Source organism: Amblyraja radiata, chromosome 35, assembly GCF_010909765.2.
Source record: "Amblyraja radiata isolate CabotCenter1 chromosome 35, sAmbRad1.1.pri, whole genome shotgun sequence".
NCBI lineage: Eukaryota > Metazoa > Chordata > Chondrichthyes > Rajiformes > Rajidae > Amblyraja > Amblyraja radiata.
The window spans coordinates 5,938,111-5,962,976 of NC_045990.1; the positions used below are offsets into that span (position 1 = coordinate 5,938,111).

The 24,866-nt window shown below is 49.3% G+C and overlaps 1 protein-coding gene and 1 long non-coding RNA gene across 3 annotated transcripts in view; both read right to left on the bottom strand.

Moving 5' to 3' along the window:
* col5a3 (collagen type V alpha 3 chain) overlaps nucleotides 1–24,705 on the bottom strand; it is a 198,756-nt gene extending 174,051 nt beyond the window's left edge. Inside the window, exon 1 of one of the 2 annotated variants that reach the window (XM_033050912.1) lies at nucleotides 23,960–24,705. In XM_033050912.1, the coding sequence (XP_032906803.1) occupies nucleotides 23,960–24,050 (91 nt within the window). In that variant the 5' untranslated portion in view covers nucleotides 24,051–24,705. The remainder of the gene's footprint in view (nucleotides 1–23,959) is intronic. The other variant, XM_033050913.1, reaches the window with a different exon arrangement.
* LOC116991927 lies at nucleotides 13,494–19,816 on the bottom strand. Its single transcript, XR_004416931.1, has 3 exons — nucleotides 19,562–19,816; nucleotides 16,356–16,360; nucleotides 13,494–13,506 (listed from the first exon to the last, which is right to left on the bottom strand). It is a non-coding gene; the product is annotated as an uncharacterized LOC116991927 (long non-coding RNA).
* Nucleotides 24,706–24,866: the final 161 nt, after the last annotated feature.

Below are 24,866 nucleotides of genomic sequence, written 5' to 3' on the forward strand. Positions count from 1 at the left end.
AACCAAGCGCTTAGCACAGTGTGAACTCGCTGCTATTTAAAATGAGTAGTAGGAATGCATCATACATTTATGATATATATTCACTGCATTAAACCGTAAAAATCTAATTGTTCCACACAGTGAACTGCTTTGGAAGTGAATGACTTAATTTAAGAAAGCCGTGTAAATTCAATTGGTATTTCATAACCTCAGGAATGCAGTTGCTTTTAAGCATAACTGATCCCTGATATTCCACAGGGACTTGCTGGGCCAAACGGCCTGTTTTCTCTGGGATGGATGCTGAGAACTCTATTCTGTACTTTGTATCATCCCCTTTGCTTTGTTGGTTGTCCTTGAGTTTTAATTGACTGTATGGTGGATTCAGATTCAGATTCAGACTTTATTGTCATTGTGCAGTGCACAGTACAGAGACAACGAAATGCAGTTAGCATCTCCCTGGAACATCTCCCTATCTGATCGGTTTGGATAGCAAGCTTTTCACTGATCACAATTCAATGTGCAGAAGGGTCGCGACCTGAGACATCACCTATATACATTCTGCAGGGATGCTGCCTGACCCGCTGTTACTCCAGCACTTTGTGCATCCTTTTCTCTGTACCTTGGTACACATGACAATAATAAACCTAAACTTAAATAATAATAATAATAATAATGGATGGGATTTATATAGCGCCTTTCTAATACTCAAGGCGCTTTACATCGCATTATTCATTCACTCCTCAGTCACACTCGGTGGTGGTAAGCTACTTCTGTAGCCACAGCTGCCCTGGGGCAGACTGGCGGAAGCGTGGCTGCCAATCTGCGCCTACGGCCCCTCCGACCACCACCAATCACTCACACACATTCACACACATTCACACACAGGCAAAGGTGGGTGAAGTGTCTTGCCCAAGGACACAACGACAGTATGCACTCCAATCGGGATTCGAACCGGCTACCTTCCGGTCGCCAGCCGAACACTTAGCCCATTGTGCCATCTGTGAGACCAACACCCGGGTATTCAGACATGCCAGACAACATGATAGGAGGTTTGATGATGCTTTTCACTGTACCTCGGTACACACGCCAATAATAGGAAAAAGGGCAGGGGACCCGAAATATCACCTACCCACGTTCTCCAGAGATGCTGCCTGACCTGCTGATTTACTCCAGCACTTTGTGCCTATATTTGTAAACCATATCTGCGGTTGCTACGCCTCTATGTTTGCTCATCGGTGGAGTTGCTGCCTCACAGCGCCAGTGAGCCGGGTTCGATCCTGGCCACGGGTGCTGTCTATAGGGAGTTTGTACGTTCTCCCCGTGGGTTTTCTCCAGGTGTTCCGGTTTCCTCCAAAGTCATACAGGTTTGTAGGCTAATTAGCTTCAGTAAAAATCATGAATTGTCCCTAGTGTGTGTAGGATCGTGTTAATGTGCGGGGAGCGCCGGTCAGGGCGGACTTGGTGGGCCTGTTTCTACGCTGTATTTCTACACAGGAGGAGGAGCCATCTTGGTGAACGGCTGCTAGCCAGCAGCCGTCCGTTTTAATTCGTTTTTTTTATAGTTTTTAGTGAGTCCTGTTTTTCGTTTGTTGGGGATATGGACTTTTTAATGTGGGGGGGTAGGTCTCAACTTTATTTCTAGGTCCCTACCTGGTCGGTGAGGCAGCTTCTTCTCCGGGCTGCCCGTCAATCCGTCCTCGTGGCCTACCTGCGGGCTTGGAGCGCCGTTTCCTGGCGGGAACCGCCCAGCACCTCGGCCTCGGCGGCGGCACAGCATCGGAGCGCTGGAGCGGAGCGGAGTGGAGCGGGCGATCCCTTGCCTGGGGCGACGCGCTGGAGCTCTGGCGAGCTGGACCGCCGAGAGCAACAACTCCGGGCTGCGGGTTTGCGGAGCGTAGAGGCGGCGCCGACTTCAACAACGGGAGCCTGGGAGCTCCAAACCGGCGCGGCCTTGTCGGCTTCGGCAGCCGCGGGCTCCAACCAGGAAGCGGCCGTTCGAGGTGGCCCAGCCGCCGAGAGGACTCTCCCGACGCCGGGGCAAGACCACCCGGTGAGAACGGCCAGGGACATCGGGCCTCCGTAGAGGCAATTGCGGTGGCCTCAATAGGCCTGACTTTGGGGTGAACATGGGGTGGGGACTGGACATTGTGCCTTCGCCCACAGTGCTATCCATTGTGGGGGGATGATTTTTTTTTGTCTATTTGTAGTCTTGTAGGTCTGTGTCCAAGATGGCTGCCGTGAAGAGAGAGTGGACGCTGGCACGAATTGGTTGCTGCTGCTCCCTCTTCACACTGTGTTTTTGATTTTCTGTTTTTGGATTGAATCCTGTTTTTAATTTGTGTCTCTGTGATGTCCTTATTGTTATATTCCGATTATATGTTTACTATGTAAGGTGTCCTTGAGATTTTGTATGAAAGGCGCCCATTAAATATAAAATTTATTATTATTATTATTATTAAAGTCTCGTCTAAAAGACTAAAGTAAAGCCTGAGAATAATAATAATAATAATAATAAATTTTATTTATGGGCGCCTTTCAAGAGTCTCAAGGACACCTTACAAAACTTGAGCATGTAGAGGAAAAACATGTAAGCGGAATGAAATAAATAGTGGAGACATGACTAGTACACAAAGTAAATATATCGAAGATAGACACTCTGCAGAAGCATCACAAGTTCCTTCTATCTAGAGATGCTGCCTGTCCCGCTGAGTTACTCCAGCATTATTAAGGGGCTGTCCCACTTGGACAACCTAATCCACGAGTTTAGAAAACCCTAGACAAGTTGAAAAAAATGTCAAGGTGGTGTTGACTCGCCAAAGTAAAAGACCTCCTACGACTCTGTCTACGACCTCCTACGACTATGTCTACGACCTCCTACGATCCCCCTCGACCTCAGTCTTCCACAGCCAAGACCAACTACGACTAGCTACGAATGGAAATGATCACATGATAAAATTATGTCATGTATGCGGGTTTTTTCTCGACCTACCTACGAGTAAAAAGTATCAATTTTTTTCCATTTTGCCGACTTTTTTTACTCGTGGGCATTTTTTATCAGGCTGTGAAAAACGCCGCGACCTACTTGAGGCCACGAGTACGCGGAGACCACTCACGAGCGTGAGGAAGAGTTACGAAGACCTCCTACAACCTCGTGGCGACCATGCTGTGAGTACGAGTCAAGGGCTAACTCGGCAGAGGTGCCAATTAGGTCATGAAAGTGGGACAGGGGGCTTTAGTAAATCAGCATCTTCAGTTCCTTCCTACACGATAATAATCCAGCCACTCGCCAATGAAACAATGTTCCGTTGCACGATTCTTCCGACTAAACTGGAGAGAAGAAGGCAGCAAAATGCCTCCCAACCCCCATCCAAATCAGTGAAGGAATACCCCAGACTCGGTTAAAGAGATTCAGACACCAGTAACCAGAAACGATGGCCCACAGGATATTGGAGTGTTGCCAATCATTCGAGCACTGGATCCTAAATGCAGACAGATTTGCTACTGAGGGAGCTTTCCAGCAACAATGATGGGATTAATACAGAACAGGTGAGTGAGTCGCGAGTGGTATTCAGCACTGCAAGAGCCCGTGGCATCAGCTACTCCAGCTGTATCATCTTTCAGGCTGCCTGCCACGCTCCTCATACCACTCACGTCGTCAGTCCCACGGCGACACGCTCGGGCCTGTCCCACTTACGCGACCTTTACAGGCGACTGCCGGCACCCGCGGTCGATCGCCGAGATTTTCAACATGTTGAAAATTCAGCGGCGACCAGAAAGACTCTTTGGAGACCTCTCAAGACCAGAGGAGACCTCTCAAGACCAGAGGAGACCTCACACAACCATACAGGCGACCCCTGGCGACATGTCGCCGGTGACCTCTCACGACCATAGGAGACCTCTACCCGCCAGAGTTACTCCAGCACTTTGTTTGAACCAGCATCTGCAGTTCCTCGTTATTCCATTTGGATTGGTGGAGGGTGGGTGGTTCGATGGTCAGCACAAAGCCAGCGGGCTGAAGGGCCTGTTTCCGTACGGTTTGTCTCCTTGGCTCGGACTCAACGCTCGTTAACCCACTATTCCGCTATTCTGGCCGCCATTCCTCTCACGTGATTTATTGCACGCACGCTTTACACGCCTAATTACACGCAGAGTGCAACGCGTGACGGGCCAGACACACACATGTTGGGAGGAGGGTTATTGATGCTAAGCAGCAGGGCACACACATGGTTCTGCTCCATGCTTCCTTCCTCTCACGCTCGGTTCAAAGGGAGACCTTGGATTCATCACAAAGGGCTCAGCCGACACAGTCAAGCTACAGGCAGCATCTGAGGGGAATCTGGGGCCACAGTCACACACAGTTGCCCGTCAGCTCTGAATATCATTGTTACTGTAGCCAGGAGCCGGTGTGTGTGTGTGTGAGTGTGTGTGTGTGCGTGTGTGTGCGTGTGCGTGTGTGAGTGTGTGTGCGTGTGCGTGTGCGAGTGTGTGTGCGTGTGTGTGTGAGTGTGAGTGAGTTTCAGCAGAGGGGCTGGAGTGGGAGGCAGAATGGGAGGGGACAGCTCTTTTGCTTTCCTTCTCTCCTCCCCCCCCCCCCTTTCCTCTCCCCACCCCCCTCTCCGCTTTCCACTTCCCCCTCTTCCCCCCCCTCTTTCCCTTGCCCCCTACCCTCCCCCTCTCACCATCCACCTCCCTTTCTCACTCCCTTTCCCCCCCTCTTTCTCTACCCCCTCTCCCTTTCCCCTCCTGTCCTCTCCCCCTCTCACTGCCCCCTCATCTCTCTCCCTTCCCACTGCCTTTCCCCCCCTCTTCCCTCTACTCTCCCCCCTCGTCTCCTTCCCACTCCCTTTCCCCCCTCTCCCCCTCTTCTCTCTCCTTTCCCCCTCTTCTTTCTCCTTCCCCCCCTCTTCCCTCTCCGCCCCCTTCCCTCTCCCCTCTCTCCACCCTCTTCTCTCTCCCTTTCCCCCTCTCCCCCTCTCCTTCCTCCCCTCTTCTCTCTCCCTTCCCCCTCTCCCACCCTCTTCCCTCTCCCCCCAATGTTAAGACTGTAGAAATGCAATTGTGTTCAAACCAAGCTGTTCGAATGACAATAAAAGGCATTCGATTCTATTCCATCTCCTCTAACCCCCCCCCCCCCCCCCACCCCACCACAACCCCCTCTAACTTCACGTTCAAGCTAGCAGCATCTGCAGTCTCCTCCGCTTCCTAGCCTCTCGTGTCCTCCACAGACGCTGTCTGTCCCGCTGCGCAATTCAAAACTTCACAACACAGCCTCCCTTGCCAGCCTTTGTGGACCCCGATCCAGACATGAAGTCATGGGAAGAGAGGAATGCGGGCGGAATAAAGAAAAAAAACTGTGGACAGATTACATGAATCAGTCACCTGCACCGACCGGCCCCACACTGCGATCGATCGTACCGGGAAAGTATCAAATGCTCTCTGTGCTGTTTGTTTTAATTAACAGGTAGATTAGTGTCACAGGGGGAGAAATCCAAGGAACCTTTGGCACTCTGTAACTTTAACCAGTCGAAGGATTGGACTGTAAAAAACCTCCTGGCTCCTTGCCTGAGCAAAGTAATCATCTTACAAAGAGAGGCCGGTGAGATAGCCAGGGAAACTCTCCTCTTATGCAAGCACGTATCAATTCATCGTAGCATTTCCAGGGAGATGTTTACTGTGTAATTGGAAAAGAAAATCATCGACAGCTGCTTATAGTTTACAGCACAAAACCAATTTTATCTTTAAAAGCGAGCGTGATTAAATTGTCAGCACTTAGTTTAGTTTTAATTTTCTTTAGTTTTGTTTAGAGATACAGTGCGGAAACAGGGCCTCTAGTCCACCGAGCTCCGCACTAGCCAGCGAGCCTCTGGCACTATCCCACACACACACACACACACACTAGGGACAATTTACAATCTTTACCCAAAGCCAATTAACCTACAAACCTGTGCGTCTTTGGAGTGTGGGAGGAAACCGAAGCACCTGGAGAAAACCCACGCGGTCACGGGGAGAACGTACAAACCAAAGATCATAGAGGAGCTCCTCTATGATCTTTGGTACAAACTCCATACAGACAGCTCCTGTAGTCAGGATTGAACTTGGGACTCTGGCCCAAGTGGGACAGGCCCTTAAGGCAACAGCTCTACCGCTGGGCCACCATGCCCGCCCTTGTTGAGAGATACAGCGTGGAAACAGGCCCTTCGTCCCACCGAGTCCACACCGACCATCGATCACACCAGTTCCAAGTGTAGGAAGGAACTGCACGGAAGATAGACACAAAATGCTGGAGTAACTCAGCGGGACAGGCAGCGTCTCTGGAGAGAAGGAATAGGTGGCGTTTCGGGACGGGACCCTTCTTCAGACGCGCTCTATGTTCCATGTTATGCCACTTTCTTATCCACACCCAACACACGAGGAGCAAATTACAGGTGGATTAGGCTTCCTGTGGAGCTCCAAGGCTATGGTGCTGGGCAGCGGAGGTGACAACTGTTCACCCCTGGTCAGGGGAGGTGTTGCTGAGATCAAGGAGGAAGCCAATGATGTCAAATGACTCGAGAGTTTGAAAGATTCAGCATGGAAACAGGCCCTTCGGCCCACCAGGACTGTTCCAGCAATCCACACCCGTCCACACACTAGTTCTTAAGAAGGAACTGCAGATGCTGGAAAATCGAAGGTAGACAAAAATGCTGGAGAAACTCAGCGGGTGCAGCAGCATCTATGGAGCGAAGGAATAGGCAACGTTTCGGGCCTAAACCCTTCTTCAGACTGATGGAGAAGAAGGGTTTCGTCCCGAAACGTTGCCCATTTCCTTCGCTCCATAGATGCTGCTGCACCCGCTGAGTTTCAACAGCATTTTTGTGTACCACACACTAGTTCTGTTGTTCTCCCACTTTCCTATCCACTCCCTACACACTTGGGGGCAATTTTACAATTTCTCCAGAGGTGCTGCCTGTCCCACTGAGTCACTCCAGCTTTTTGCGCCCATCTTCGGTTTAAACCAGCATCTGCAGTTCCTTCCGACACAAACAAATGAAGAGATGAGCAAGAACATTGATGAGGGTGTTGTCTATGAGTGTGAATGGGTGATTGGGTGATTGGTGGTTAGCACGGGCTCGGTGGGCCGAAGGGCCTGTTTCCACACTGTATCTCCAAACCAAACTACATTCTGTGTAGGAAGGAACTGCAGATGCTGGTTTAAACCGAAGATGGACACAAAAAGCTGGAGTAACTCAACGGGTCAGGCAGCATCTCTGGAGAGAGGGAATGGGTGATGTTTCGGGGCGAGACCCTTCTTCAGGCAGGTCGCACAAGTGACGTGCATTTCTTTGGCCTCTTTGACAAAGTGAAACTCTGCTCGACGGAAGGACAGAGTTTTTCATAGTGAAGGAAATCGCCAGACCTCACAAGGAGATTCTGGGACAAGGACCTCAGTGAAAGCCGGAGGGGTTGGAGAACGAGAGGACAAGGTATCAGCGTCTTGGGCTTCGACAACCAATGAGGAAGTTGCCAAAAGGCAGAGAGATTAAAGTTGGCGGAGGCACAAGAGGCCAGAATTGGAGACCAACAACAGCCGAGGGCAGCAGAACGGCAAAGCCAGACATGAGAGAAATATATATATATACACATATAAAAACATAGAAACATAGAAAATAGGTGGTACACAATAATGCTGGAGAAACTCAGCGGGTGCAGCAGCATCTATGGAGCAAAGGAAATAGGCAACGTTTTGGGCCGAAACCCTTCTTCAGAAAATAGGTGCATGAGTAGGCCATTCAGACCCTTCATACCAGCACCGCCATTCATTGTGATCATGGCTGATCATCCAAAATCAGTACCCCGTTCCTGCTTTCTCCCCACATCCCTTGATTCCGTTAGCCCGAAGAGCTATATCTAACTCTCTCTTGAAAACATCCAGTGAATCGGCCTCCACTGCCTTCTGTGGCAGAGAATTAGACAGATTCACAACTCTCTGGGTGTAAAAGTTTCTCCTCATCTCAGTCCTAAATGGCCGACCCCATATTCTTAAACTGTGACCCCTGGTTCTGGAGACCCCCAACATAGGGAACTTTTTTCCAGCATCTGGCCTGTCCAATCCCTTAAGAATTTTATATGTTTCTATAAGATCCCCGCTCATCGTTCTAAATTCCAGTGAATATATGTATATAAAGATACTCAAGGGATGCCCGACATATCTCTTCCTTAGAATCACTGCACTGTAACACATGGAAACGCACAGCTTATGCACGCAACAGAAAGAATGACCCAGCGGCTTGTTTTCAATGGTAATGGTTGATGAGTAAAAAATGGTCAAGATATCGGCAGAGCATCCAACCCTTCCTACACAATCTTCCACCGTTTCGGCCTGTGCGGCGTCAGTATGGTTGTGGAGTCTAAATTTTCTTCATTTTCTAAATGGAGGGAGAATCCTGAAATCGGTGGGTGCAAAGTTGACGGGAATGCTGGTGCAGGATTCCCAAAAAATTTAACTTGCAAGTCGAATCGGTAGTAAGGAAGGCAAATTCCAATGCTGGCATTTCTATCAAGAGGACTGGAATACAAAAAGAGAGATGTAGTGCTGAGGCTCTATAAGGCGCTGGTCAGACCACATTTGGAGTACTGTGAGCAAATTTGGGCCCCATATCTGAGGAAGGATGTGCTGGCTCTGGACAGCTTCCAGAGGAGGTTTACAAGAATGATTCCAGGAATGAGTGGAACAGCATATGATGAGATTTGACAGCACTGGGCCAGTACTCACTGGAGTTTCGAAGGATGAGGGGGTACCTCATTGAAACTTACAGAATAATGAAAGACATAGATAGAGTGGATGTGGAAAGGATGTTTCCACTGGTGGGAGAGTCTAGGATCAGAGGTCACAGCCTCAGAATTAAAGGGTGCTCTTTCAGAAAGGAAGGGAGAAAGAACTTTATTCTGAGGGCAGTTAATCTGTGGAACTCATTGCCACAGAGGGCTGTGGAGCCCAAGTCAGTGCATATTTTTTAAGGCAGAGATAGACAAATTCTTGATTAGAACGGGTGTCAAGGGTTATGGGGAGAAGGCAGGAAAATGGGATTAGGAAGCAGAGATCAGAATGGCGGAGTGGACTCGATGGGCCGAATGGCCTAATTTTACTCCTTTAACTTGTGAACCTTAGAGTCATACAGCATGGAAACAGGCCCTTCGGTCCAACGTACCCATGCCGACTAAGATGCCCCATCTACACTAGTCCAACCTGCCCACATTAGGCCCATATCCCGCTAAACCTTTCCGATACACTGCTTAAAAAAAATTAAGTTGCCCCCAACTCTGGAGAGGCCACCAAATAGTTCCCACCTCTCAAGAGGCTACCAATCACTCATCTGAATACAGGAGGGCACAAAATGCTGGAGTAACTCAGCGGGACAGGCAGCATCTCTGGAGAGAAGGAGTGGGTGACGTTTCGGGTCCAGACACTTCTTCAGGCTGGTCACATAAATTATGTGCATTTCTTTACCGTTTCTTACAAAGTAAAACTCTGCTTGGGGGAAAGGCAAGTGTTTCAGAGTGAAGGAAATCACCAGAGCTGACAAGGAGATCTGGAGCGAGGAACTCAGTGAAAGCCAGAGGGGCTGAAGAGCGAGAGGACAAGGCTAAAGAGCATCAGCGCCTTGGGCTTCGACAACACAGAGTGCTGGAGTAACTCAGAGGGTCAGGCAGCATCTCTGGAGAACATGGATAGGTGACGTTTCACAGAGTGCTGGAGTAACTCAGTGGGTCAGGCAGCATCTGTGGAGAACATGGATAGGTGACATTTCACAGAGTGCTGGAGTAACTCAGCGGGTCAGGCAGCATCACTGGAGAACATGGATAGGTGACATTTCACAGAGTGCTGGAGTAACTCAGCAGGTCAGGCAGCATCTGTGGAGAACATGGATAGGCAATGTCTCAGGTTGGGACACCTCTTCAGACTCCAGACATTCACTCCGAAGAAGGGTCCCGACCCGAAACATCACCGATCCAGGCTCTCTAGAGATGCTGCCTGACCCGCTGAGTTATTCCAGCACAGTGGCCATCTTTTAAATGTTGTTATATCTCTGGTAGCTCATTCCATGTACCCACTATCTTCTATGACATATGATGATGTTTTCAAGAGAGAGTTAGATTTAGCTCTTAGGGCTAAAGGAATCAAGGGATATGGGGGAAAAAACAGGAACGGGGTATTGATTTTGGATGATCAGCCATGATCATATTGAATGGCGGTGCTGGCTTGAAGGGCCGAATGGCCTCCTCCTGCACCTATGTTCTACGTTTCAATGCAGTGAAGGATTTCTAGCTCAGTACGGGGCAGGTGTAAGGCAGGAACATTCATGAAGAAGGGTCTCGACCCGAAACATCACCCATTCCTTCTCTCCAGAGATGCTGCCTGTCCCGCTGAGTTACTCCAGCGTTTTGTGTCTACTTTTGGTTTAAACCAGCATCTGCAGTTCCTTCCTACACATTTATTTCTCTGAGTGGTCAGTTTGAAATAAGTGGTTGGTGGGAAAGATAGGCTACTTGCTCCGTCCTACCATGCAGGAGTTAGACACACGAGAACCTTGAGATGATATACTGCATTTAAGAAGGAACTGCAGATGCTGGAAAATCGAAGGGTAGTTTCAATAAATTTCAATAAATCTGAGCATTAAATTCGTGGTCCCCAGGTGCAATTGAAGGGGATATGATTTTGTGAGCCGTCATTAAGGAATGTAAAGGCTATAAGTAACTTCATTCAACCCGACATGTGACAGGTACGTGGACTATTTTGCAGGCAATTCCCTCAGTTGAGTTTAGTTCCGTTTAGTTCAGCCTGCCCGGCAGAGTTACTCCAGCCCTTAAGTGGGTTTTCTTAGTTTGAAGTCTTCTCACTCTCCTAGGCTAATCCCATCAAAAATTCCTGAAATTCCCCACCGAGCAAAGGTTGACATGAGTGGAGAAAAGGCCAACTCTATCAGGAGACGGGCAAGGGAATGGTGCCACGTGCACCGAGGTACAGTGAAAAGCTTCCTGTCCAAGGCATAGTTTGTTAACAGCTGTTATCAGGCATATGAGCCATCCTCTCACCAGCTAGAGAGTGGGTCTGACCTCCTATCTACCTCTTTGGAGACCTTTAAAATATCTTTAAGAAGGAACTGCAGATGCTGGAAAATCGAAGGTACACAAAAATGCTGGAGAAACTCAGCGGGTGCAGCAGCATCTATGGAGCGAAGGAAATAGGCAACGTTTCGGGCCGAAACCCTTCTTCAGACCCTGGTCCGAAACGTTGCCCATTTCCTTCGCTCCATAGATGCTGCTGCACCCGCTGAGTTTCTCCAGCATTTTTGTGTACCTTTAAAATATCTTTAATCGGATGTGATCTTGCACTAAACGTTAACCCCTCTATCCAGTACCTGTACAATGTGGGCGGCTTGATTGCAATCATAGAAACACAGAAACGTAGAAAATAGGTGCAGGAGGAGGCCAATTTGGCCCTTTGAGCCTGCACCGCCGTTCATTGTGATCACGGCTGATCATCCACAATCAGTGCCCCGTGCCTGCCTTCTCCCCACATCCCTTGATTCCACTAGCCCCTAGAGGTCTATCTAACTCTCTTTTAAATTCATCCAGTGATTTGGCCTCCACTGCCCTCTGTGGCAATTGGTGCATGTGACAATAAATGTGAGCTTGAACTTACAACTGATCAGCAATCTCTACGATGGTACTCACTTGTATGGGAATTGAACCCGCAGCCTTCACAGTCAAAGACAGGCACACTATCCTCTAATCCACAACAGACTAAGGGAATTCGGCACATCCTCAATGATTCTTACGGATTCCTACAGATGCACCATAAAATTCATCTTATCAAGATGCATTTAAAAAAAGACCCAAAGTGCTGGAGTAACACAGCAGGTCAGGCAGCACCTCTGGAGAACATGAATAGGTGACGTTTTGAGTCAGAACCCTTCTTCAGAGGGACGCTCCTCATGCAATCTAAAGAAGGGAGTCAGGGGTTATGGGGAGAAGGGGGTTGAGAGAGGAAGATAGATCAGTCATGATTCAATGGCGGAGTAGACCTAATTCTGCGGTAGAGTTGCTGCCTTACAGCGAATGCAGTGCCGGAGACCCGGGTTCGATCCCAACTAGGGGGCTGTCTATACGAAGTTTGTACGTTCTCCCCGTGATCTGCGAGGGGTTTTCTCCGAGATCTTCAGTTTCCTCCCACACTCCAAAGACGTAGGTTAATTGGCTTTGATAAATGTAAACATGGATCCCAGTGTTAATGTGCGGGGATCACTGGTCGGCACAGACACGGTGGGCCCGAAGGGCCTGTTTCCACGCTGTATCTCTAAACTAAACTTATGGACATGAACAAGGATCTGGATGTCTACCCTACCTAAGCCTCTCAGAGTTTTATATACAAGCTTCCCCTTCACCTCCTCCTTAGTGAAGAGCAGTGGGGTGCGTATGTAAATAAGGTTTCTGGAAGGCCAGCACATGAGAACATGATTCACAGATGCATAGTTTCTTGCCCAGAGTAAGTCAATCGAGGACCAGAGGACGTAGGTTTAAGGTGAAGGGGAAAAGACTTCATAGGAATCTGAGGGGTAACCTTTTCACACAAAGGGTGGTGGGTGTGTGGAACGAGCTGCCAGAGGAGGTAGTTGAGGCTGGGACATTTAAGTAACTTGTCCTATCCATGGTCAGACAGGAACATGGATAGGACAGGTTTGGAGGGATATGGGCCAAACGCTGGGCATGTGGGCAGGTTGGGCCTGTTTCCACGCTGTATCACTCTCTGACTCCAACATGGCCATATTCCAGACGCATTTCTGCAGGAAAGAACTGCAGATGCTGGTTTAAATCGAAGTTAGACACAAACTGTTGGAGTAACTCAGCGGGACAGGCTGCATCTCTGGAGAGAAGGAATGGGTGATGTCTCGGGTCGAGACCCTTCTTCAGGCCTTGTTTAAAAGAATGTGAACTCTGGGACAGAGCAGGGGGGGGTGGGGGGGGGGGGAAGACACTCAAAGCCCTGGGAGAGAGAAAGAGCCTAATGGGTCGGCATGATCTTTATCGTGTTTACCTTGCTGGCTGAGGCCCCCCCCGCATTCCCCACTCACGGCAGACGGCAGGCAGGCAGCCACGCTAGTGACTGGAGTCAGACGATCAACATTCCGGCTGCAGATCGAGTGGCTCCAAGCCGACCTCCCGCGCTAACCACTTTTCCTTCAGGCTGCGATGATTTCCAACAATTCTCCAACCTCCCCCTGCCCCCACGCCGATGTAATGTGATCGTGAACTTTCAAAGTCTAAACACACCCATCCATCGACAGCGGGTAAAACTTTGTGTGCGTTTTACTCCTCTTATATTGTGGAGACACTTCAGTCTTACAAATGGATATGTAGCCCATGTTTCCTGTGTTCTGTTACCTAAAATCTGTCCTGAGTTGCCTGAGAGGCTTCTGTTTGCTTGATGTTGGCTATGCACTGAGTCTTACAGTGTGGAAACAGGCCCTTCGGCCCAACTTGCCCACACTAACCAACATGTCAATGCCTACTATGTTCTGTTCAAGAAGGAACTGCAGATGCTGGAAAATCGAAGGTACACAATAATGCTGGAGAAACTCAGCGGGTGCAGCAGCATCTATGGAGCGAAGGAAATAGGTAATGCTTCGGGCCGAAACCCTTCTTCAGACTGATGTTCTGTTGTGCTGAAGCAAAGCAAGAATTTCATATTCCTGTCAGGGACACATGACATTAAACTCTCTAGACTTGACCTGATGTCTCATCTACACTAGTCCCACCTGCCTGTGTTTGGCCCACATCCCTCTAAACCTGTTTGTACGGAATTAGTACGTTCTCCCTGTGACCGAGTGGTTTTCTCCGGGTGCTCTGGTTTCCTCCCACATTCCAAAGAAGTACAGGTCTGTAGTTTAATTGTAAATTGTCCCTAGAGGGTAAGATAGAAGTGTGACACAAAAGGCAGGAGTAACTCAGCGGGACAGGCAGCATCGCTGGAGAGAAGGAATGGGTGACGTTTCGGGTCGAGACCCTTCTGCAGACTGGTTAGGGATAAGGGAAACGAGAGATATAGATGATGATGATGTGGAGAGATAAAGAAAATGAATAAAAGATATGCAAAAAAGTAATGATGATAGAGGAACCAGGATAGAATTAGTGTGAATGGGTGATCGCTGGGCGGTACAGACTCGGTGGGCTGAAGGGCCTGTTTCCACACTGTATCTCTAAACATCCACATAAGAGATTGTCTCTCAGAGAGGCGTGATTGACAGAGTAGATGCCAGGAGGCTGGAAAATTTGGAATGAGGGTACGGAGTCTTGCAATCAGGGGGTCGACTGGTTTACGACTAAGATGGAGTCATACATAGCGGAGACAGGCAATTTGGCCCAACTTGCACCTGCATACTAGTCACACCTGCCTGGTAAAGTAGTCACCCTTGGATGTAGGACATAGACCATAGAGCACAAGAACAGGCCCTTCGGCCCACAATGTCTGCACCAAACATGATGCCAAGACCATCTCATGTTGACCAACATATCCCTCCGTTCCCCACATATCCTTGTGCCTGATCCGCTAAATCAGTGATTCACAACCTGGGGCCATGGCAAATTTCAGGAGGGGGCCACAGAAAAATGTGGGGATTTAGGGGGCCACAGGTTCAATGAAGGGGGGCACTTTATTTCTGCTAATAATGTCAGGGGGGGGGCACAGAGAAATTAAAGAGCCCAAGTGGGCCAGGAACTAAAAAAGGTTGCGAACTACTGTGCTAAATGACTCCAGCACTTTGTGTCCTCTTAGGAGATTAACGGAGTAATCGTGGGCAAGCTTGGTGGTGTTGCTATTTGGTTTTCGAGTCCAGCAGTTTGATAACATCACTGTAATGCATTGGAAGCATGAAATGCATGGAACGCCGTGCAGACTACAGGGGATTACGCAGATGCAGATTCAGCAGAGAGAGAGGAACAAGGAGCATTGCAGCACAGTGACTAATTCTGCCACAGTTCTGGCCCACTGGTCCAGAAACAAGAGTCCACATCCAAACACGACAGCTGGGAAATTAATTCAAGTAATTACATAAATCCAAAAAATTCAAAGCTTAACGCTAACCTCGGCAACAGTAACCGTGAGAGTACTGGAGTGTGACAAAACCCCATCTGCTTTGCTAATGTTCTCAGGGAAGGGAATCTGGCACCAGTGCCCACTCGGGCTGCTTGATGCACTGGCTCAGTAGTTAGAGCTGCTGCCTCATAGCTCCAGAGATTCTGGCTTGATCTTCACCCCTGGTGTGATCGTGGTGGACTCTGCTCGCTGTGGGCTTCCCCTGGCGCTACAGTTTCATCCCAAGGAGGTGGTGCAGCGGTAGAGTTCCTGCCTTATGCCCCTGTCCCACTTAGGAAACCTGAACGGAAACCTCTGGAGACTTTGCGCCCCACCCAAGGTTTCCGTGCGGTTCCCGGAGGTTTTTGTCAGTCTCCCTACCTGCTTCCACTACCTGCAACCTCCGGGAACCGCACGGAAACCTTGGGTGGGGAGCAAAGTCTCCAGAGGTTTCCGTTCAGGTTTCCTAAGTGGGACAGGGGCATTACAGCGCCAGAGTCCCAGGTTCGATCCTGACTACAGCTGCCGTTTTTACAGAATTTGTACGTTCTCCCTGTGACCTGCGTGGGTTTTCTCCGGGTGCTCCGGTTTCCTCCCACACTCCAAAGACGTGCAGGTTTGAAGATCAATTGACTTCGGTAAATATTGTAAACTCTCCCCAGCATGTGTGGGATAGTGCTGATGGCATGGATCGCTGGTTGGTGGGGACCCAGCAGGCCAAACTAAAGCTAAACTAAACAAAGCCATAACAAGCAGGAAATCCCAGCTCAAATTAGAAATCCTTTAACTCACCGAGATGAATCAGGTAGAGTCCTTGATTTGCCCTCCCATTGAGATATTCCCCTGGTACTGCACTGGAGAAGCAATCTGGATCACTCCTCTTGTATGTCCAAAGACAAAACCAAGTCCATTGCCTTCAGACTCAGAGCAAGTGCATTGCCCAAGAATTCACAACAGGCAAAACTGCTTCAGTGTTTGTGTAGGAAGGAACTGCAGATGCTGGTTCACACCGGATATAGACACAAAATGCTGGAGTAACTCAGCGGGACGGGGAGGAATGGATGACGTTTCAGGGCGAGACCAAAATATCACCTATCCCCTGTCCTCCAGGCATGCTGCTTCATTGACACCTTCCCTTCAGCCAACAATTGAACCATTCCCTATTTCCTTGCTCATTGTTTGAAGAAGTGTCTCGACGCGAAACGTCATCCATTCCTTCTCTCCAGAGATGCTGCCTGTCCCGTTTGGGAGGAAACCGGAGCACCCGGGCTGTCAGAAGGAGAAGGTACAAATTCTGGCGCACCGAGTCCATGCGATCCCACGCACATTAACACTATCCGACACACACTAGGGACAATTTACATTTATACCAAGCCAATCAACCTGCAAACCTGGAGGTCTTTGGAGTGTGGGAGGAAACTGGAGCATCCCGGTGGAAACCACGCAGTCCCGGGGGAGGACGTTCAAACTCCGTACAAACAGCACCCGCAGTCAGTGAGTCTGTGGAATTCTCTGCCTCAGAGGGCGGTGGAGGCAGGTTCTCTGGATGCTTTCAAGAGCGAGCTAGATAGGGCTCTTAAAGATAGCGGAGTCAGGGGATATGGGGAGAAGGCAGGAACGGGGTACTGATTGGGGATGATCAGCCATGATCACATTGAATGGCGGTGCTGGCTCGAAGGGCCTACTCCTGCACCTATTGTCTATTATCTGTACAGACTGCACCCGTAGTCAGGATCGAACCCGAGTCTCTGGCGCTGTGAGGCAGCAACTGCCCAGTCCATCATCGGCTCTGACCTTCCTTCCATCGAGGGGATTTATCGCAGTCGCTGCCACAAAAAGGCTGGCAGTATCATCAAAGACCCACACCATCCGGGCCACACACTCATCTCCCTGCTACCTTCAGGTAGGACGTACAGGAGCCTGAAGACTGCAACAACCAGGTTCAGGAATAGCTACTTCCCCACAGCCATCAGGCTATTAAACCTGGCTCGGACAAAACTCTGATTATTAATAACCCATTTTCTGTTATTTGCAGTTTATCAGTTTATTTATTCATGTGTGTATATATTTATATTGTGGTATATGATGGACACACTGATCTGTTTTGTAGTAAATGCCTACTATGTTCTGTTGTGCTGAAGCAAAGCAAGAATTTCATTGTCCTATACAGGGACACATGACAATAAACTCACTTGAACTTGGACAACTCTATCACTGCGCCACCGAGCTGAGAATCTTGGAGTATCCAAGAACTGCAGATGCTGGTTTACACAAAGGAACACAGTGCTGGAGTAACTCAGCGGGCCAGGCGGCATCTCTGGAGAACGTGAGTAGGTGACGGTCGGTGCCAGGACCCTTCTAAAGAAGTCCTCCAGAGGAGTTGCCAGACCTGCCGAGTTACTCCAGCACTCTGTGCTTATTTAAACGCTTGCTGGCACCAGTCCCTCACCTCCCGCCAGCCCTGTGTATTAACAACCCCCAAGTAGTCTTGGTACGTTGCCTCTGCTTGCTGTCAACTTTATTGCTGTTTTATAATCCAAGAACCCTTCCAAGTACCTCATATTTAACAGAAAGTTATGGAATTCATCCCTAGCCAGCAGTAAATCCAAGCTGATGGTCAAAATACACCTCGATATTCTTGAAAGAGCTGCGAGCAGACGGAAAGTTCCCACCTGTTTCTTCAGGCTCAACACTAAATATTCCATGGTGTGAATTAGAGAACAGCGAATACTCTTTGTATCCTTCCGAACATTCCTCCCTCCAATCTAAATAACTCGAAGCCCACCTAAATAACTCGAAACAACCTAAATAATTCGAAGATAGACACAGAATGCTGGAGTCACTCAGCGGGACAGGCAGCATCTCTGGAGAGAAGGAATGGGTCGAGACCCTTCTTCAGTCTCCCATTCTTCAGTCACCCATTCCTTCTTGCCAGAGATGCTGCCTGACCCGATGAGTTACTCCAATATTTTGTGTCTATCTTCCGTTTAAACCAGCATCTGCAGTTCCTTGCTACACATAGCAACAGGTTAATTGCTCTTCACATCATGCGCCGCTTGCTAATCCATTCCATGCTGATCTTGGCGTACCCAACCGTATGGATTCAGAGCTAATTCAGAAGTAATTGGCTGTGATATTCACGCAGCTACCCGGAGAATTCGATGGACCCGCCTACTTGCAGGAGGTTGTTGGCAGAGTTTCAGGAGATGGCTCTAAACAAAGCGTGTGGGAAGGAACTGCAGATGCCGAAGATAGGCACAAAATGCTGGAGCAACTAGACGGAACTCGCTATGAAAACATGGAGGGGACGGGGGGCACAATTTTATGGCGGCCACGCGCGCATGCGCACACTCACACACACGCGCACGAGTCTTCGGAGGCTCAATCCAGCTCTAAAAGCGGAGATTTTAAAATCAGTTTCACAAAAACTTGGGGGGGGGGGGGATGTCCCCCACCTCTCAAAACATGGGGGGGGCGCGTCCCCTCTGCCCCCCCCCCCCCCCCCCCCGGGTTTTCCGCCCCTGACTCGGCGGGACAGGCAGCATCTCTGGAGAGAAGGAGTGGGTGGCGTTTCAGGTCGAGACCCTTCTTCAGTCTAGTGGTGGGTGTCCAAAGAAGGGCCTCGACCCGAAACTCCACCCAACTTCTCCCCAGAGGTGCTGCCTGCCCCGCAGTGTACAAAGTGCCCGTGTTACAACATGACTGATGCTGATACAGCAATTACAAGAGGCGTAGATAGGGTAGACAGCCTGAACCTTCTAACACCGAAGATGGAAATGGGAAATAATAGGTATAAGGTGAGTGGGGGAAAGCTTAAAGGGAATGTTCATAAGTGATAGGAGCAGCATTAGGCCATTCGGCCCATCTAGTCTACTCCACCATTCAATCGTGGCTGATCTATCTCTCCCAGTATGTGTGGGGTATGTTTTTTATATGGACTGTGGTGGGTGCCTGGATATCACTACTGGTGAAACACATATACGATAGTGGGATTAAGAAACTTTTAGATCGGCACATGGAGATGCAGGTTGTTTGCAGGCAGAGGAGATTCGTTTAGAAACATAGAAAATAGGTGCAGGAGGAGGCCATTCGGCCCTGCGAGCCAGCACCGCCATTCATTGTGATCATGGCTGATCGTCCCCAATCAATAACCCGTGCCTGCCTTCTCCCCATATCCCTTGAGTCCACTAGCCCCTAGAGCTCTATCTAACTCTCTCTTAAATCCATCCAGTGACTTGGCCTCCACTGCCCTCTGTGGCAGGGAATTCCACAAATTCACAACTCTCTGGGTGAAAAAGTTTTTTCTCACCTCAAGTCTTAAATGGCCTCCCCTTTAGTTTAACTTGGCATCACATTCAGTACAGGCATTGCGGGCCGAAGGGTCTGTTCCTGTGCTGTACTGTTCTGTGTTCTATGGTCAGAAAGAGTCATAGTGATACAGCGTGGAAACGGGCCCTTCAGGCCATTGACCAACATTTTCCATCTACACTGGTTCCACCTGCCTTTGTTTGGCCCATATTCCTCTAAATCTGTCCGATTCATGTACCTGTTGAGTTGTTCCTTGAACGTTGTGATAGCTCCTGACTCAACTACCTCCTCCGCAGGCTCGCTCCATACGCCCACCACCCTGTGTGGAGAATCCAAACCACAAAGGGTGCGATGGGAAATCCTCAGAAGAAGGTGAAGGGCCTGCGGGAAGAGTTGATCTTTTCCAGCATGTTGTCTTCCAGGGAAGGTCCACGCATTAGGGTGGCACGGTGGTGCAGCGATAGGGTTGCTGCCTTACCGCGCCAGAGACTCGGGTTCGATCCTGACTATGGGCGCTGTCTCTATGGAGTTTGCACGTTCTCCCGGTGATCTCGTGGGTTTTCTCCAGGTACTCTGGTTTTATCCCACACTCCAAGGACGTGCAGGTTTGTAGGTTAATTGGCTTTGGTAAAATTGTAAATTGACCCTAGTGTGTGTAAGATAGTGCTAGTGTGCGGGATGATCAGTAGTCAGTGTGGACTCGGTGGACCAAAGGCAGTGCCGGACTGGCCAGGGTGTCAGCTTGCCCGATGGCAAGTGGGCCCCCTTTGTCTCCTGGCAACCATTATTTTTAGACCCAGTCCGCCACTGGCCAAAGGTCCTGTTTCCGTGCTGTATCTCTAAACTAAACGAGTCGGGCCAAGTTCTAGAAGCAGGAAGAGATTATGATCTCATGACAGGGTGCTGAATCTGTGGAATTCATCGCAACAGAAGGCTGTGGAGGCCAAGTCAGTGGATATTTTTATGAAGGCAGAGATGGATAGATTCTTGATTAGTATGGGTCAGGGGTTATGGGGAGAAGGCAGGAGAAGGGGGTTAGGAGGGAGAGATAGATCAGCCATGATTGAATGGTGGTGTAGACTTGATGGGCCGAATGGCCTCATTCTGGTCCTATCACTTGTGGCAATGCCGTGGGAGGTAAGAGGGAAAGGCAGCAGAACAGATTCCTCTCCTGGCAAATAACACTCTGCCTGATAAGTTGGACAAGTTGGCCAATTGGCAGAGCAGGGAGAGCAGTGGCATCTTGCCCCAGAATGAGTCAGTCCGTGGACAGGAGAAGAGCGAGGAGCAGCGCAGGAAAACTTTACATATGAAGACTTTACGAACGAATCTTCCTTAATTGGTAGCACTGGGCATGGTTTCTCCAATCCCACACCTGATGCACTTTAATGGGCTGGCTTCCCAGCACAGACCTGAGCCACTTGATTTACTGCAGGACTGCAAATCACCGCCCTAGCGCGGAGTAGGTCAGCTTGCATCCGAGAGAGAAAACACACTGCCAAACCACCATTGACAACTCCAGTCGAAGCACATCCCCACAGTATATACGCGCTAGTTAAAGGCATACTTCACCACGCAAATAAACTGAAGGGGGCGGGAAGCGGTGACCAGAACCAAGGGGCCACACAGTTTCAGGATAAGGGGTAGGCCATTTAGGACTGACCTTTTTAACCCAGAGAGTTGTGAGTCTGTGGAATTCTCTGCCACAGAAGGCAGTGGAGGCCAATTCACTGGATGTTTTCAAGAGAGAGTTAGATTTAGCTCTTAGGGCTGAAGGAATCCAGGGATATGGGGGGAAAGCAGAAGGGGGTGGAGGAGGGAGGGGAGAAGGAGGGGGAGGGGGGAGGGATAGAAAGGGGGGGGTGGGAGAGGGAGAGAGGGCAGGGGAGGGGGAGTAAGAATAGTGTACAGGCAGCTCAGCATTTGTAGTTCTCTGTAGTTCTAGCCTAGTGGCAGCGCAGCCCCCCAACACAAAAAGCTGGAGTAACTCAGCGGGACAGGCAGCATCCCTGGAGAGAAGGAATGGGTCGAGACCCTGCTTCAGACCAGGGGCAGCGGGTGGCGAGGGGCCGGGACGCGGGCACATTCCTGTGGACCAGTGTGGCACGGACCTGGGTCTCTGCAGATGCAGCAACCCCTGTTTGAACCTCTCGGCGGGGACACCGCTGCAGCCGGAAAGCGGGTTGGACTGAAGGAGCATCATCCGCGAGGGCGGGGGCTTCGGTATTTCCAAACCTCCTGAGTAGGAAGCAACTGCAGATGCTGCTTTAAACGCGTGGACACAAGATGCTGGGGTTAACTCAGCGGGACAGGCAGCATCTCTGGAGAAGCAGTTCCTTGCTAACGATACATTCTCTCGCTGATGCTGCCTGTCCCGCTGAGCTCCTCCAGATTGTTGTGTCTATTTCCAAAAAAAACACCTTCCCTAGTCCCACACCGAGCCAAGTCCACTTCAAACAAGGATAGACACAAAATGCTGGGGTAACGTACGTGTACGCGTGTGTGTGTGTGTGTGTGTGTGTGAGAATTAGATATAGCCACAAAAAGCTGGAGTAACTCAGCGGGACAGGCAGCACCTCTGGAGAGAAGGAACGGGTGACCTTTCGGGTCGAGAGCCTTCTTCAGACTGAGAGTCAGGGGAGAGGGGAACTAGAGGTATGAAAAGGTCATTGACAATTAGACGATGCCGTCTCATTCCAGCCCTGGGTTAAACATGGAAGCAACATTGTAGACACAAGGAACGGCAGATGCTGGTTTACAAGAAGAAAAAAACACAAAGTGCTGGAGTGACCCAACAGGTCAGGCAGCATCTCCGGAGAACCATAGGCAACGTTTCCAGTCGGGACACTTCTTCAGCCAAAACTGTCCCAAGCTATTAATATCCTATTAACAATCTACACACCCCACGAACATAGAAACAGAGAAAATAGGTGCAGGAGGCCATTCGGCCTTCGAGCCATCACCGCCATTCAACATGATCATGGCTGATCGTTCAAAATCAGCTCCTACTTTCTCCCCATATCCCTAATTCCAGCGTTTACTTTAGACAGACACAGAGTGCTGGAGTAACTGTCCATACCCGCCTGGCCCGCTGAGTTACTCCAGCACTCTGTGTCTATCTTGGGTCTGTTGTAGTTGACATTGCACTCGGCATGCGCCGTGAAACCAAGCTCAACATTGGATAAAAGTTTAGATTTGCAATAGGTTCCACCAATTAGTAGGGACCCTTCAATTAGACCCAAAACTCAAATCAGCTGAGCATTATCTGTTTGCAAACCATCCAACTCCTTGGATAGTTCCTATTAAAGAACTAATTTTCTTTTATAGTCTGAAGAAGGGCCTCGACCCGAAACGTCTCTTTAGAGGTGCTGCCCGTCCCGCTGGGTTACTCCAGCATTTTGTGTCTACCTTCAATATATTTCAGTTGCAACTTGCAAACGGCATTGCTGCACATCTCGTGAATCTTGGAAGATTTGAAAACTAATAGCTTCAAAGTCAGTGCAGAGTTTTTGCAAAATAAGTTGCATGTTGACGTTTGACCCCCCTCAACCAACCCTACCTTGCCCCCCGAATGAAAGACGCTACGCCGACCCCAGCTTGTCACCACAGCTTGCTGCTGTGGTCCACAAGCGTTTCACCCAAGGGGAATCAGGGCTGCTTGCTTCATGGTTAACAGTCAATGTTCTCGGTGGGGTTAAAAGAAAGGAATGAAACTGAAGGCACCGACAACTCATATCTCACCAACTTGATTAGCACGGGTGGCAAAGGTTATGGGGAGAAGGCAGGAGAATGGGGTTGAGAGGGAGAGATAGATAGACCAGCCACGATTGTATGCCGGTATAGATTCGATGGGCCGAATGGCCTAATTCTGCTCCCAGAACTCAAGAACAAACATGAAACGCATTTAGAAACATAGAAACATAGAAATTAGGTGCAGGAGTAGGCCATTCGGCCCTTCGAGCCTGCACCGCCATTCAATATGATCATGGCTGATCATCCAACTCAGTATCCCGTACCTGCCTTCTCTCCATACCCTCTGATCCCCTTAGCCACAAGGGCCACATCTAACTCCCTCTTAAATATAGCCAATGAACTGGCCTCGACTACCCTCTGTGGCAGAGAGTTCCAGAGATTCACCACTCTGTGTGAAAAAAGTTCTTCTCATCTCGGTTTTAAAGGATTTCCCCCTTATCCTTAAGCTGTGACCCCTTGTCCTGGAAGGCAAAACCCTGTCCACTTCTCAAAAGTTAAAAAAAAATCCATAACATCATCAAAGAAGGGTCTCGACCCGAAACGTCACCTATTTCCTTCGCTCCATAGATGCTGCCTCACACCCGCTGAGTTTCTCCAGCATTTTTACCTAACATCATCAAAGTCTCACTTTCCGCTGACTTTGGTGAAGTTACCCAACTCCAGTTGACAACATTTTAGTTTTCCAGGTTTTTTTAAAAAATGTTGATTATTTGTAAAAAAAAATAAAATAATTCAGACATCGGGACGGGCTAAAGAAAGTTTTTTTGTGTTTCTTTTGCTTGCTAAGGGGGAAAAAAAACCGCTTACCTGCCGGCTTTGATGAGCACTGGTGCAGAAGAGCAGCAATTAGTATCACACCGGCTTCCAGCAGCCACCTCCTCGACTTCCAACACTCCATTCCCAATTCCTTGTACTTCCCGGAGATGGTAACAATTTCTCCCCTACGCCAGGTTTCTTGGAATGACCACTTGCAAAAGTTCCAGCGAGTTCATGTATCTGTGTATGAGACCTAAGGAGCCATGAAGCTATTGCAGAGTTCGCCCTCTTTCATTCACATTCACACTCTCTCTCCCTCTCCCTCTCTCCCGTTCTGCCTGTGCACTTTTTAAACCAGGCTTTCTCTGGACATGTTTTGAGGAGGTGGGGGGTGTGGGATGAGATGAGTATTTGTTTAGGGGGGTTGTTTTAAAAAGAAATGATGGGAAAGTTTTTACAAGTTTCCCACCCCCTCCTCCTCCTCCTCCTGTTCCTCTCTCTTCCTTCTGTACGACGACTTGGTGGAACGATCCGGCGAGAGAGAGAGAGAGTAATAGCTCGGCCGATCACATTGACACTGACAAAAGCCCAGGAAATAAAAAACAAGGGCCCTTTGCTCACTGCCGTCGGCTGCCGGCGAAAAAATCCGCTGCCTGATTGGCCCAAAGTTTGTAACTCCTCAACTTCCAGATGATCATATTTCCTTTTTTTTCCCCCGGAAAAGCAGGCTCAGTAGTTGTGCAGTGCTCTGGGAAGTTTGCAGCTGGAGCCAAAGATGCCAGAGGAGCTCCTCTAGTATCTTTGGTTGAGGGTGAGAATGAAAAAGATGTGGGTATTATTTTGCCGGCTGCGGTTTGAAGAGGCGCTTCCTTGTTTGATTCACTGGATGCTCAGCTACAAAATCAAACCATAGCTCCCATTAAAACAGGGAAAATGTTGATTTCGCAAAACGAGACGT